This window comes from Elgaria multicarinata, chromosome 4 (assembly GCF_023053635.1).
Source record: "Elgaria multicarinata webbii isolate HBS135686 ecotype San Diego chromosome 4, rElgMul1.1.pri, whole genome shotgun sequence".
Taxonomy (NCBI): Eukaryota; Metazoa; Chordata; class Lepidosauria; order Squamata; family Anguidae; genus Elgaria; species Elgaria multicarinata.
Genome location: NC_086174.1, coordinates 104,966,399 through 104,982,502, shown reverse-complemented (window position 1 = coordinate 104,982,502; position 16,104 = coordinate 104,966,399). Strand labels below are relative to the sequence as shown.

The window sequence follows — 16,104 nt, the reverse complement described above, 5'->3', positions numbered from 1 at the left end:
TACCTTGATATATTTTTAGAACATTTAAAGTAAACCAAAAATGTAAATAAAAGGAAGCAGATTGTCTCTCTTCATCCCAAGTGAGGGCATATTGCAAAGTATTACATAACCTAAACCTAATTTGGTGGAAGTTCAGAGGTGTTCCAGAAATGCTGCTGGCATGTCTTACCATCCTCTCTCTGTCTTCTACCTGTGCTTTTACACAGCTGCCCCAGCAAAGAGCTTTACAGGAGATTGCCTGGGTGAGGGTGTCCTAGGTTGGCTGAACCCCACACCGTATACAGAGGAAACAAACACCTTCTAAGTAGATCGCCCTTCCCCAGCCAGATGCCCTCCTGATGTTTTGGCTTACAACTCCCATCATCCCTGACCATTAGCCATGCTGGCAGGGGCTGATGGGAATTGGTTGTCCAAAATATCTGGTGGGAACTGTGTTGGGGAAGGGCTAGAGTAGGTTATCGTCTGTAATGAGGCAGCGTTTGAATAGGGACAGGGTTAGGAAAGCCCCCAACAACATCAAGGATCAGGGAAAAGAACCCAGGAAATGGAGGGGATAGGAATGCTACCTTTTTGGCCTTTGATTAAGTAATCATTTCCTCCTTATATTATTCATAGCAGCAAACATTCAAGTCTTTATTTCTGTGATCCTATCCTTGAACCTTCTGTATCTTTTGACCATAAAAATGGAACAAGCATCGCCACCACAGTATTTTGGTTTCATGAGTATATTTCTACCTCCAATATGAGCCTGGGGTTACTTTACCTCAAAAGCGACATTCTATGAAATGAAACAGTTGTTATGAGCTCAGTACATTTTATTACTAGTCAGAAAAGGCCGGAGGATGTGGAATAATAAATAGAACTAGGCCAACCTTCTACAACCTTGTGCCCTCCACGTTTTGGACTACAGATCCCAACATTACTGACAATTGGCCATGGTGGCAGGGGCTGATGGGAACTGAAATTCAAAGTATCTGGAGGCCACCAGGTTGAGGAAGGCAGAGTTGGTATGTAGAACTCTGATTTCTTCATTAATCAAGAACTGAATTCTGGTTCTGGAGCATGAACAACGTGATGCAGTTTTATTGGCGTCCACATAGCTCCATGGACAGGATATTAAATTCAAATGGGTGTAGTTTACTTCAACTCACCAGCCAGCATTTCCAAACTAATCCACCATAGACATAAAACAACGGGAAACAAATAGCAGAGGTAGAGAAAAATATAGGCCATGTCTGAGGACACAGCTGCAGTTCCCATATAACATTCTGTTTTCTATACTTTTAGCTCAGACAGCGAAAATCATTTTATTAAAAAAAGAAGAAGACAGAACAGGGTCATGAAATTCAGTCAATAATAAACTTTAATCAATCTCTGAGTAAAGATATTTTTCTGAAATTAAAATTAATTATATATACAAGCAATGTACAAGAGTATAGACAGATCTACTCATTAAATTAGTACATAGCAGCTATCTATACAGCAGATAATTTAGTGTTCTGATGTTTACATTCATGATGATCCTGGGGAAGAATCCTTTAAATCTGAGCAGCAATATTTTGGGGTGGGGGAAGAAGAGAAAATACCAGTGATTTAGTTTACTCAGCCAGGGAAGAAGTTAGCATTGTAGTAGTAGTAAATAAGTAAAATAAGTTCACAGCAATGAATTAACAAATTGTTCAAGGTATAAGTTCTCTAGTGCCATAGACAAATATTGAGATAGGCATTCAGGATGGTAAAATCTAAAACACTGCCAAATTCCAAAAGAATAGCGCCAAACTGGCTGATGGAACAATATTCCAAACACCTACCTTCACTTATTCAGTGATGAGTCAAGGGGTACAATCTACCAGGAAGTTCCGCATAAACCCCATTGAAATGAGTGGGAACCATGCAAGAGCCCTTGTGAAGCTTCCATTCATTTCAGCGGGACTTGCGCAAGGAAACTTCCCAGTGGATATGCCATAAACTGGCTGAAATCCCCAAGTCATAGTAGAAGCTCACTGAGATCCCTATTCTGCAGCAGCAAGCACACATCTGTTCAATTAAGGAATTCTTATAATTGCATATAAACCCAAAAGTCTATGTCTGCCCACAGTTAGCATGCTATGCATACAACTGGGTATAACAGAGCTGAGAAAGAGCAACTCAAATTAAGAGCATAATTCCTTCATGAAGGGCAATTAAACCAAACAAGAGAGGCACTGGAGCATTTTCCTTATGAAGCTCTTAAGCTGAGTAAAAAAACACACACCCAACAATGGGGTCAGGGACAATAAATGGATTACACAAATTCATGGAGCATAGTTCTGTTGCAACCTATTAGCTATGATAGTTTCATGCACAGAGGGGATTATTTCTCATTACTACTTTGTGGGGGGATTAAAGATAAGGAATGGTTCTAGTCTGTCATGGTTGCCAATCTCTAGAGAGATCTGACCGGCCACTACTGGAAACTGTATTTATTTCATTTCTATACCGCCCAATAGCCAAAGTTCTCTGGGCAATTCACAAAAATGATGGAATAAACAGACCTTTGGTTTGATCTATCATGCAATTCTTATCTTTTCATATCCACCACTAACAGTGTTTGAGAACCAAAGTGTGAAAAAGGTTCTCCATTCTTCATAAGTAATTTGTAATACATCAGTAATTTGTAAGATTTACAAGAATCAAAACTATTGGGTTGAATCCAAAGGTGTCCTTCCATGAATGGAAGGCCTCTTCCATGTGCAGAAGAGCCTTTTCTCATTTAGTGCAAGATTCTTGCATGAAAAAAGTGAACTGAAATCAAGAGGTGCCCTTCTGTTTGTGCCAGGTGCCGGGCGACGTTTTGCACAAGATGAGCGCTAGCAAACGGTGTTGCACAATCATTTGCATACGGTCACATGCACAACATCACACAACATATGAACAATTCAAGATTTCTGAATCCAACCCAATGTTTTCATAGAGATTGAAGGAAAATGGGGACATGGACCAGAGAGGGACACTAACATCAAAGAATTCTACATCACCTGAAAGTCTAACAATTCCAGTGATGATAGGCCTATCAACAGCTATTAATCAACTGCAAGAACAAGGGTGTGCCATTAAGAATGAAACAACTTACATATAAAATATAACTTTTTTTTGCCTGCACTAGCTGAAACACATGTCATTAGACAAGTTAGAACAATGAGTTTGTGTTGTGACATACCTCTTTCAGCTCTGGAAATAGCTCCTGAACCCCAATATCAAGTAGAACATAAGTTAACTAAAAAATAAAAGAAATGTGTAATATAATCTCCAGTGACTAAAGCCCTGCATGCATGACTTAACAAGCAACCCAGACGAATTACTATCCAAATGGCAATGAAGATTCCCAGAGATAAGCTGAAAGAACTCCCAAACCATATCAGACAGAATATGACCGGGGTTGGGGGGGAGAATGGAGTTGTGATAGTTGCCCAGTAACAACAGGTTGCTTACCTGTAACTGGATTGTGTGAACTGACAGATAACCACTCGAATAACCGGTTACAGGTAAGCAGCCTGCCCTCCACTGTGGTTTCTGTGACTCAAACACATGTCTCATTTCACTTTCCGCCTTCACTTCTCTCTCTGTGCCACCTTCACTCTTTCTGCATTCCCCTCCGCTTCCGGCTTGCTTTCAGCAGGTTCCACCTTTATGCCACTCATCTGTGTCATCGTCCTCCTCCCCTCAGCCCACTGCACATCACCTCAATTAATTGCCCTGCCAGGTTCCAACCTCCCCCCGCCACCTAACATTTCCCCCCTTCCGTCCTCCTCTGAGTTCCCTGTCCCCTCTGCTCCCTACAAAATCCATTTGGCATTTCTTTGCTCCCCCACCCTCCATCCCTCTGGCCATGGAGGAAGGCAGGGGGAGCCTCAGCAGGGAAACAGGGAGCAAGCTTCATCCTCGATCTCTGTCTATCTCTATCTCTCTTCCTCTCCATGTGCCATCCCTGGGGCTGAAGGGAGGGGACATGGCCCAGGAGGAGAGGCTGGCAAGCTAGGTAAAGAGGCCCCGTGGGCTGTGACCAGCCTGCAGGCTGGAGGTCGCCCACCCCTGCTTTCAAACAATTTTGTTCAGGAGGATCTGATGGAGCGGGGGGGGGGGGGGGGAACAATAACTCTTCCTCAATCTACTACACCGAGGAGAGTATCCAATGCTAGTCCTACATAAAGTAGACTCATTGAAATGAATAAGACTTAAGTTAGTCACAATTAACTTAAGTCCCATTCATATCAATGGCTCTATTCTACGTAGAACTAAGATTCTACACTGCCCTGAGCACCCAGCCAGGACAAGGAGAACGAGTGGCAAGCGAGCACCTTCATTCAGGCAGTTCTCAAGGAAGAAGCCTCATTAGCAGACGTTGCACTGAACCAGCTGCAACGAAGTTCCATCATCCCACATTTTGGGTAACCAAGAACACAGATGTCAAGTGTTGTTGCCTTGCTCTCTACTTTAAACCCACGGCCCCCTGGCCTTGACTTCCCCTGTCTTAACTAGTGGGACCTTTTCCATGGTACTAGCTTCTCACTCGTGCTTAAATCTAGGACCAGAAAAGCAAATCACAACTCTCTTGGCCTTATTTTATTTTTATTTACTATTTATTTATTAAATTTATGTACTAGCCAACTGACAAATGCCCCCAGGGCGTTTTTCAATTGAATAGCTTTCCATCTGACTTCCAATAACTGGAACTCGTAAGAGCCCTGCTGGATCAGACCAAGGGTCCAACTAGTCCAGCACTCTGTCCGCACAGTGGCCAACCGGCTGCTGAATAGGAATCCACGAGCAGGACACAGGTGCAACAGCACCCTATTGCCCATGTTCCCCAGCAACTGGTGCATATACGCTTACTGACTCATATACTAGAGGTAGCACATAGCCATCAAGACTAGGACACTTCAGTGGTAGCTTGGAGTACAGCATCCTTGGTCTTCCTTTGGCCTACTGGCTATTAAGGGAAAAAGAGTGGGCCTGTACCTGTCCTAGTGACACATGGAATTTCTGGACTGGAAACTGCAACGAGCCTTTGATGTCGCCAGCCTGCCTTTAACTGACCAGGCTAATGTAGCAGCCGTTACTGTGCCTGCCCAAGTAGAAATTATTACTTGCTATAGGCAAGGAGTTAATTGCATGTCTGTTCTATCTCCCTGTGGCACTGCAATCATGGATCTGGCATTCCACCCCTATGCTTTAGCATTCAGCAACAGGACAGGCAAGAAACAAGAAAGGGGCTCACCGGGACACCATACAAAGCTGCTTGTCTCCTAAGAGCGCCTACCTGTTTGTTAAGCACAGGCTGCTGCAATCCCTCAAACAGAAGTCGGATGCCTTCGTATTTGGCCTCTTCTCCAATACATTTGCCTATCAAATCTAGACAAAATGTCAAGACAGAACCAGTTATGAAAATTCATACAAAGGAAGGATACAAACACAACCCTCAGATTGTCAGAGCTTTAAGATATCCAAAATGTCTATTCAACAAAAGAGATCTGTTGGCTGCCAATTACATGAGTCGATTCCCACAAAACCATTTTTGATAGCTTTAAGTATACAACTCGTGTTTGGGCAGCCACCATATCTCCTACCAGGTGTGTTGTTCTGGAGGCTTGTTATATATTTGAGAGGTTAAGCAGAGGAGTGGCTTCATATCTCAATGTTAGTGAACCCAAGAGGCGTCCCTGCTCCTGGGCACAGCAGCTTAGCATGCTTTGTTCAAATGCCATGATTAATCAGGTGTGCCCACGAGGCCTTTATCTGTGTTTCTGCCTTGATAATCCCTCTTCTGGATCGATACAACCTCGGTCAAATCAGATAAGCTTGCCTAAGTTACGGTAAAGGGTTCTTAGGACAAAAGCCTTTTCTTGAAGTCATCAAAATTGATTCACATGCAAGTCCTCTCTTAATCACGCACACAGAGAGAGAAAAACTTTGCACTCATCACAGTGCTGTTTGACCTCATGGAACATTTGCAAATAGGATGGAAATAACCTTGGTGGCCTATACAGGGAAATAGACTGGGGAAATATGTCCCTGTTGGTTCTGCTGACCTCTCCGTGGCCTTCAATGCTGTAGTAATATCCTGCGATGTTTAGCTGGTATGAGACTTGGGGTAACCATTTTGCAGTAGTTTCCACTCTTATCTGGATGAATGTTCTCAGAAGGTGGTGCTGGGGGCTACTGCCCTTTCTATTCAAAAAGGGTGCCAACGAATGTGGCATATACCTTCTCAGCAATGAAGAAAGAATGGATGCTCTACTGGCATTCCATGTGAATCCCCAAAAAAGTTCCCTGTAGCTCCAGAGGGCAAGAATGGTCCAGGCAGAGGAGCCTCCAGGAAGAAGGGAAAAGCTGCAGAAGGATTAACTTAGCAGCAGATATTCCCTTCAGCTGCCTCAGGAGTCTGTATAGCGACATTTCCTCCTGTAAAGCTGTGAGCACAACTTCAACAACAATTCACTGTACACACTGAGAATCCCATTGTCTGTCTGTAAGTTTATATATAAAGCAGAATCTAAAGCACTAAAGTGTCTCATCTCTCTAGAAACTGCTTTTCTCTACACACGGAACTCCACACGACTGAATTCACAGCACAGAATTTGAACTGCATGAGGCTTCCAGAAGATGCTCCAGTCAATAAATCACAAGCTTTCAGCGGTTGCTTATGACTTGCTGCTAATATTACTACAAGTTCCATGTGAGAAGGGCCGATGTTGAGAAGGGAAAGGACCAGCCATTGCCTGAGAAATTCCAAGGGTGTCATGAGGTTTAGCAATGCAATACATCTCTAAAGCCTACACTCCCTTTAAACTAGAAGGCTTTGAAAAACATACACCAAGGACGTTTATATTAACATGTGCCATTTAACCTGATGGACTTTGGTCATTTAGAGTGGCTCTCTCCCTGATAGATCAAGCCATATAAACACTGAACCTGGAATGTATTTCATCATTTCTTCAAAGGTCTGCTTTGCCCGTTTGTGCTTATCTTGAAAAGAGCGAGGTTCAGAATTCTCACAAAATACAGCGTCTGAAACAAACGAAAGTGATTTTTTAGGGCAATGCAGTGCGGTCACCACAGACTGACTATTGCTTCAATTATTTTAGTTGCTTAACTTCAATCAGTTAAATGCAAAAAAACTCCTTCATTCTCTTCTAAATAAATGCCGTTTATTTCGCTCTTGCTCCAGTATGTGCCATTTTTTAACATCTCTCTCTTTCTCCCACTTCCTCTCTCTCTCTCTCTCTCATTCACACACACACCTGTCCATGAAAGCCTTACAAGTACAAAATGGAGCAACGTCTTCTATATCAACAGAACACTTGATTTGCCTAAGGTGGCACAACCTGTCACTAACCTCTCAAAAGCGTTATGAATGACACCAAGCGGTGCTCCTGAAAGAGCTGTTCTAGCTTGTGCTGCAGGTAGTAGTCCGTGTACGTCTCTAGAGTGTTTTTAAAGAGAATCCGTCCTCCCATCAAGATATGATGAAGCCAGTCAGGAATATGGAAAACAACTCTACCTGTAGGGTCATTGTAATTACATTTAGCATATGAACACTCTCTTTATTTTTAGAACTTAACATTTCAAATTGCCAAACCTTTGACTAAGCCCCCATGTTAAAAAACAACAACCAAATTGATACTATTGATAGGCTCATCTTGCAGATATTTAAAAGATGCCAACTGTGCAAGATACATTACTTGCTATTGGTGGTGCTAATTAAATGGTAACCTTCATAGCCAGAGCCAGAATGCCTCTGGATACCAAATACTTGGGACAAACAAAACAGAAGAGCCTTTTCCTTCATGCATAGCCGATTCCCTTTCCAGGGCTATTTGGAAATGCCCTTTACTGAAAAAGGGACCTAGACTAGCCTGGCCTTGATCTAACCCACTAAGGTAATTCTCATGTTCTTATGCTCTGGTGCCACAAACACATAAATAGCCATGTCCTAAAGAGCCTGGTATTTTTGGGTAGGAAGCGTGCGCACATGGAGACGAGCCACATATTGGTATGATGTTGTAGTAGCTAATGAGTACTACGAGATACGCCAGGAACTGGGGTTCTTTCTGAATGGTGGGACCATGGGGATAGGTGTTCTATCGCCGTGGAATGTCTTAGTTACTTCCCCTATCAAATTAGAAGGAAGATAAGGAAGAGTGAAGAAGACAACGTGGAATAGAAGCAGATAATGCTGGCGCTCTCCTGGCTGCTAAGAGATAACCTCATCATTTGAAGTGGGTGGGGCGCAATACTGATGGCATGGTTGGACCGTGAGTTATCTCTATTCAACACTAGCAAATGGCTCCCTTTTGTAATGCAAGCAAATCATAGCATCTCTTAACAGTGCACCTTCTCCTTCCGCTCTTGCCCACCTCACCCCACCCCACCCCACCCCGGCATTCAGTAGGTCTGAAAAAACTGCCCACATGCTACGGCTCACAATGCTCTCCAATGTCCTTTTCCCCCAGTCCTGAGGCTTTGTACAATTTTTATTGTAGTGAATCCACAGGCACAGGACTCTCCCATGCAAATGCAAAACGATCAGAGCTGAAGCCTGTTCATATCTCACCATGTCCTTGCTTTGCTTTTAATTGTAAAGCCTGATCACAAGTGGGATTTAAGGACATATGAAGAGCCATGCTGGATCAGGCCAAAGTGCACGTGGTCCAGCCTTCTGTCATGCTGGCCAACAAGCTGCCTGTGGGAAACCCATGAGCAGGACAGGAGTGCAATAACATCCCTGCCCCCTGCCCATGTTTCTCCAACTAGTGCACATTGCCTTACTGCCTCAGATACTGCAGGTAGCGTGTAGCCATCAGGACTAGTAGCCATTGATAGCCTTCTCCTGCAGGAATTTGCCCAATCCCTTTTTAAAGCGATCCAAATTGGGGGCCATCACTACATCTTGTGGTAGCCAATGCCATAGTCTAACTATGCACTGTGTGAAGAAGTACTTCCTTTTATTTGTCCTGGATCTCCCACCAATCCGCTTCATGGCATAACCCCGGATTCCAGTATTTTGAGAGAGGGAGAAAAACGTCTCCCTATCCACATTCTTCCACACCATGCATAATTTTGTGCCCCTCTATAATTTCTCCCCTCACTTACCACTTTTCCAAGCTAAATAGTCCCAGAAGTTGTAACTTTTCCCCATAGGGGAGTTGCTCCAGCCCCTCAATTCTTTTTTCCAACACTACAATATCCCTTTTTATGTTTTTAAAGTTTGGTCACACCATAGATTTATATAAGGGTAGTATGATATTGGCAGTTTTATTTCCGTAATTCATTTCTATTATTCCTAACATGGAGTTTGTCTTTTTCACGGCAGCCGCACCCTGGCTTGACACTTTCATTAAGCTGTCCACCACAACCCCAAGATCTCTTCTTTGATCTTTCACTGCTAGCTTAGTCCCTACCAGCATATACATGAAGCTGAGATTTTTTTGCCCCAAAGTGCATCACCTTACACTTGCTTACACTGAACTATTGTAATGCCCATTCTCCAGATTTGGAGACATCCTTTTGGAGCTCTTTGTAGTCCCCTTTTGTTTTAACCATCCTAAATAATGGTGTGTCTTGCACTTCTTACCCCACTTCTACAACAAGTACAGATTGGCTCATCACCTCGCTATTCATACACACATCACAATGGCCAGACAGGCAAGGCCCCATGAGCAGATGTTACGACCGAATTCTGAGTCAGACAGGTTGCTATAATCTTTTCACTCAGCTTTCCACAATACGATGGAGATTGCATGCAAATGCACCATGGGAATTGTACCAACAAGGAAACATCTACCCTCTCAATCTTGGAATTCAGAATTATCTGATGCTGGCACAACCCCCCCCCCCCCACAAGAACAAGAAAAACTTGTTGCACTTGCAGGCCCCAGACTGACAGACTAATCCTGTTTGAAGCTAGTGAGTATACTTAATGGAGTTAGAATTGCAACAAGCAACTGGTTATGCTTTGCACTAAAAAAAAGAAAGAAAAAAAGTCAATGTGATTTCTCACCAATATACATTAAATAGTCATAGACGCCTTCAACGGCCATCATTTCCATGAAGTAGTTCTGATTTTGTCTTCTCTCTAAATTCTCAGAGCGGTTTGCATTGTTCTTATAGAGATCGTTAAAAAGCTAAAATCAAAGGGTGTCAAGTTTTTAAAAAGCACAAATGCTATTCAGTTCACCAACAAACAAGAGCAGCCTGCAGTAATTTCAGGTTGGAGTTTAATGGAAAGTGAGAATCCGTACATGGAACAGCAGAATTGTTGGAACTATCAGAAGTTTTCAAATGGTATCTGATACAAAACAAAAAAGAAGGCCCATCCTTTCATATGCCAAGCTGACCTGAAGGTTAAAACAGCAGCTTTACTCAGATTACCCGCATTTCATAGCTTCGTCAACCACTAAATTAGTGTTGATCGAACTTGGCTCTTTTAGGCTGTTTCACTTTGGTATGTAATTTCACTTTGGTGAAATTACAGGCAGCATTCTTAAAAACGGAACAGCTATCCGAGCCAAACGGAACTGGATACCTCTGCTAAAACCTCATGAACTTCTATAACCAATCTCTGAGACTGGAAGCATCTTGGCTACGCTAACACACTGCTTCTACTGTAGGAAGTGGTAAGTTTCTTGAGAACACGGAGAATAATCATTCACTGAGTACACATTTCATGCAAAGTGGCCAGGAGTATGAGAAAGAAGCCCTGGTTCGAATCTCACTTCAGCCACAGACCTGCAAGGTGGCAAGCCAGCCAAACTCCACCAGGAATAAGGGGTGATATTAGGCTACTTCACAAGATTATAGCAATGGCTGAGCTAACACATGTGACAATTTGTTGGGATGTGACAATTTGTTAGTATTATTTGCGGCAGGTGGAGAGCATCACCTCATAGTTGCAAAGGGAAGCTTGTGCCGAAGTAACAGAAACCAGGGCCTTCCAGTGATTATTGAAAGGGAATCTTCACTCCACATAACACTCTGACCATCTTCACACTCCCTATGATCAACCACCACTCACCATCCAACACGTCTCCCTCTCAGGAGACAAACTTAAGCATATAGAAATCCAGCTTTACAAACTCACATTTTGAATCAAAATAGTAAATGAATAATTTGTTCTACTGGAAAATCACTCCACAATGTTCTGGACCTGAACCAATTGCCTAATGCTAGACCTTGCTGACCCTTCCAGGCTGGCTGGCTGGAATCACGTGGGCCAAAGCGAGGAAAGGAAAGAAGCCCAAAAAGCAGATATAAGCATATGCAAACAAAATATATTAATTGTCATGACACAGACAGGTATTCATAGAGGTACTAAGGTTATGTTTATAAAATCTATTATTGTTCCTAACTGGTCAATTTCTCCCCCAGTTTCTCCCCAGAGGACATACTGTACCTTTTTGTTGTTTTCAGAAGTAGGACTGAGAATAGTAAGCTCTGGTTTACTTGGTTTAGGCTTGGGAGATTCACAGGAATTAATGAAATTTATAATGAATGGCTCCAAGTGCTGGCCTTTCTGAAATTAACCAGACAATAGTTGCAATGGGCAAGTTTTCAAAGTAAGAGTTATATGGGACAAATCTACAAGTCGTTATTGGTAAAACGTACCGATTACAAACAAACCGAAGAAAGTCTACCCACCTCTTTCATTAGTTTTCCAGGAACAGATTTTATCATTTTGCCTGCAATTAAAAAATAGGAAAAAATAAACCATGAACAGCTTTTTCATAACACAGCTAATGCTATGTTTCTCTTCTTATTTTTATAGACATATGGAGTCTATATTCTATCAGTTTTGCTTCACTTATGACAAGTGTATACATACAGCCCTCCCCCCCTGCCCCCATTCCCTCTCTCTGCTGCTGCCCCATTCCACCACCCCCATCCAGTGATTGGGATTACTGCTTCTGCACTAATAATGCCATCAAACCAACGGTGCTCCCAATTGGGGTTGCTCCTCTAGCGACCTTGAAACAGCAGGATTGCCAAGGTCGGGGTGGGGGAGGGAGGTTTAAGCCTCCCCCCAACCAGTGTGTACACTTGCATATGTGGGGAGTTGACACCCAATGCAGCCCTTTGGATCCAAAAAGATCAGGCACCCCTGATTTATGAGAGATTTAAGTAGTGCACACTATTATCTAGTTGCGTAGATGTTTCCTATGCTCAGTCGTGACTTTAAAAGTAAGCTAAGATCATGAAAAACTTGGATCCTGCTTTGCTTTTCTGAGTGAGCAAAGGGCTCCATTTGTGGAAGGGTCCCTGATACAACAGAAGCTCTCGCTGGTGGGAGGGGAGGGGAGGAAATTTGTTTACCGATTTCCCATTTTCCCTACAACTCCCTGTGCCACGTCCCCAGCTGTTCCAGACTCTGACGCACATTTTCAGAGGACACGGGGGACCTGGGTTACCAGCAGCAGCACCTCTGCGAGCAGAGCTCCATTTGTAGGTTCTCTGGCTCCAAGCCCAAAACCTTAGCATAACTTAAAAACACTTTGAAGTTATAGAGAAGTTATACATGCTATTTATACCAAAAGGAAGATTCTTGGAAAGTTCCAACGCTCTATTTTCCAAAAGTGTCAATAATCACACCTAGATTAGATGGATGTTTGAAAACAGCTAAGGGACAGGTGGGAAAGGACATTTCAACTGATCCAAGAAAGTCAGATGCCAACACTTGCACTTGGACAAACGTGGTAAAATAATAATAATAAATTCCAGCTACAGCATCTTACATACCTAGATTTACATCAGGCAACATTTTGTCGAGAAATTGGGTCTCTCCACCGTTAGGGGATAAGAAATCAGCCAGAAGCTGGCTGTTGCTTAGCTCTGGATGTTGTGAAAGTTTCTTTGAGGATGGGAAGCAAAAGGAAAAATTAGAGATTATGCTCAAATTAGTTTCTCTCTAGCAATGCTGTTTTTAAAAATAACTTTGAAATTATGCTTAGTAAGACAGTACGAAACAGTTTACATAAGAAACCATCTGAGTTCACGTTTATTTAAAAAGTGCTACATGAATAAGCAGGTGACAAAAATATACATTGCTTGCATGGAGAGATGATGGAGGACCAACCCAGAAAAACTATACACACACACACAACTTGCAATGCAGTTTTCTTTGTACCTGCAGGTATTCCTGAAATTCCTCTCTCTTTGACTTTAAAAATTCATAGTTCTTTGGTCCAATGATCCTCTTTGAAGGTAGCTGAGCATCAGGGAATGTACCTGATAATACAGTAAAATTTAAACACGTCTAAATTCAATCCTGTAGAACCTTTCAATGTCAAGAGTAAAAAGACTGCCAAATCCCCCAAAAGAGGTGGTAGGGGTTAACATACCATGAAATTCTGTTAGTTTTGACTCAAGAACGTAGAATTCAAGGTATTTTCTGTAGACTGACCAGCGTTCAGGATTATGTCCAACTGGGGGGGAAAAAACAGTTATGATTTTGCGCCCCCTGCCCTGTTCAGCCTAGAAGGCCATTAGAGGATTCTATATCCAAACATATAAATATAAGAGAATGGAGAAAAAGGTATTAAGCATGGATAGCAACACTAGTGAACATTTAAATGTTCGTTTAAAATGAACATTTTAAAAAGAAAATTGAGGAACGGATCCCACAGACCCTAGACAGCTTCTGGGGGGGTGGGGGCATGGGATTTTTCAGATCCCTGGATCCCTGCCCCCTCTTCCTCCCTACCAGTATGCAGAGAACCACGCCGGCTTCCTCTCCAAGTGACCTTGGAGAGAATGGAAACAGTGTGGTTCTGTGGGCAGGCAGAGGAGGGGATGAGGGAGAACAGCTTGGGAAGAACCCTCCATCTCTCCATCCTCCTTCCCTCCCATTCTGCAAAGCCCCAGCTAGATGGGCAAAAATGCAAAGCGGGAGGAGCATGGAGGCGAAGATCGCCTTGGCGCACCTCCTGCTCTGCACTGGATGCTCATCAGCCTCAGCGTTGGGAGGCTGACGGGCATCCCAGTAAGATTGCACCCTGAAACAACAGCAGTCACCTAAGGAAATGCCCCAGCCACCTGAACCGAAGCACTATCCCAGAACAGTTAAGCACAAGTTTCAGACAACGGATTTCAATGTGTTTGTTCTTCACCTTTTCAAGACCTAACACACCTTGGAAATGCAACTTAAGATAAAATGAATGTCAAACTAAGTAAGCATTTCAAGTGCGTCAGATACGTATATTCAAAGAGTGCCCACCTGCCATTCTGTCATTCCTCTCCACATCAATGCAAAATACTGGAATCCGCTCTCTTCTTTCCTTCCTTTCAAGGGAGGGGTCTTCAAAGAAGTCCACATATGGAATGGTAATTTTCCAGGCGGCGAGATTACGAGGTGTATTAGGTGTGCTAAGTGCCTCTACAGGAGAATCATCTTCCATTACCATAATCCCTTCCTCAATCTAAGTGAAAGATTCACACATCAAGATACCATTTTGAGCTACATTATGGACACGACAGTTTATTTTATTTAATAGATATAGATCAACCTTCCCCTACCTGGGCTCCTCTAGATGTTTTGGCTTACAACTCCCATGATCTCTGACCATTAGCCATGCTGGCTGGGGCACATGGGAGTTGTGGGCCAAAATGTCTGGTGGGATCCAGATTAAGGAAGGCCGATACAGACAGATAAGTAAAATAAGTGTATCCTCCCATTCCACTTAGAAAGGCTTGCAGTAATTTCAAAATTATAGTGTCAAATATGAATACTGTTATACAATTTAAAAGATGGCATTTAAAGTTTAACAATAATGTTCTGCAAATAGAACTCTTCAGTATGGGCAGTGCTCAATAGGGCTGTTGTGCTCACACAACTGATGTGTTTTGCTAGCGGAAGTGTCCTCTAGTGCAACGCTAATAGCATAAGCTAGCATGATGGGTTTTCCAAGGAAGCCCATCGTACTGGTGTTGCAGTAGAGGTTGCTTGTATCACCACTACAACGCTTGCATAAGTGCAGTGGCCCCGTTGGATACTGCCCTAGGTCTTCAAGAAGCAAAGCTCAAATTTACCACCCATTTCCTGAAGGAAGATTTGCACTGATTTCATTTTTAGAAAACCACAATAGGACAGACTCCAACCCTTAATTTTCTTTAAATTAAAACCAAAATGTGCTGTGAAATATTATACTGGATGGTCTTAATAACTTTTGTACCATACTTCAACATTTAAAAAGCATTAAAAAGCATTTGAAAAAAGAAGTGGGTTTTTTTAGGGTTTTAATCTTTGTAAACAGCTCAGAGAGCTTTGGATATTGATTGGGCGTTATAGGAACGTAATGAATGAATGAAAGGCAATCGTCCACTTCATTGTCACAAGCTGCTGCTTCACTAGAAATTAGATGTGGAAGGGCACATTTTGCAGCAGAGAAATTTGGGGCAGGTATGGGAGTTTAAACCTCACCCCCACCTATCACCTGCTTTCCTCCCAGTTCAGTTTCCAGAACTATGTTGGGATGGTAGGATAACAGTGTTCCTTGGCTTCAAATATCTGGAAATGTTATCCCTGACATTAAGAGGAACAAGCATTCAGTTCTTTTTTACCTATCTCAGAAATAATTGTCTCTTGCTTGAACAGCATCTCTGGATTTACCTACAGTGTCCTACCTACACATGCTGCAAGAAATATTGGACACAGATAGTGAACTATTCAATTCCTTCTCTGACTATTGCAGCTGATGGATCTCTTGCTTACCCTTACAAAACAACTACAACCGTGGAGGGCGAATCAAGTTTATCCCTATATTTAATGGGCTGCATTGTATGTGTGCTAGTAAAGGCTACATTTTATCCATGTCGTCTTGGAGATAATTTTCAAGACACTACATTGCAACCTCTGCTGTTGGCGACTTTGTACTTTTTCAAGCTGCAGAGTAACTGCCTTATGTGAGTTCCTGTGAGTGAGCTTCACTTTGATAGAAAATCAGCTAGAATAGGGAAAGCGGGGTGGGGTGGGGGGAATACAAAAACCCTGACTTAAAAAGTCACCTCAAATGCCGCTTTCGAGGCAGAAAGCATAGGATATAAATTATCTTAATAATAACGTGGAATCCACAA

General features: G+C 42.7%; 1 protein-coding gene across 2 annotated transcripts in view; it reads right to left on the bottom strand.

The window, feature by feature from the left end:
- Positions 1-1,345: 1,345 nt before the first annotated feature.
- SNX14 (sorting nexin 14) overlaps positions 1,346-16,104 on the bottom strand; it is a 39,838-nt gene continuing 25,079 nt past the window's right edge. For both annotated transcript variants that reach the window (XM_063124905.1, XM_063124906.1), the window contains exons 17-28: positions 14,249-14,450; positions 13,374-13,457; positions 13,160-13,260; positions 12,772-12,883; positions 11,677-11,717; positions 11,432-11,551; positions 10,040-10,163; positions 7,376-7,540; positions 6,952-7,047; positions 5,300-5,391; positions 3,200-3,256; positions 1,346-1,544 (exon numbers count right to left, since the gene is read on the bottom strand). In XM_063124905.1, coding sequence (XP_062980975.1) covers positions 1,539-1,544; positions 3,200-3,256; positions 5,300-5,391; positions 6,952-7,047; positions 7,376-7,540; positions 10,040-10,163; positions 11,432-11,551; positions 11,677-11,717; positions 12,772-12,883; positions 13,160-13,260; positions 13,374-13,457; positions 14,249-14,450 — 1,200 coding nt within the window. In that variant the 3' untranslated portion in view covers positions 1,346-1,538. The remainder of the gene's footprint in view (positions 1,545-3,199; positions 3,257-5,299; positions 5,392-6,951; positions 7,048-7,375; positions 7,541-10,039; positions 10,164-11,431; positions 11,552-11,676; positions 11,718-12,771; positions 12,884-13,159; positions 13,261-13,373; positions 13,458-14,248; positions 14,451-16,104) is intronic.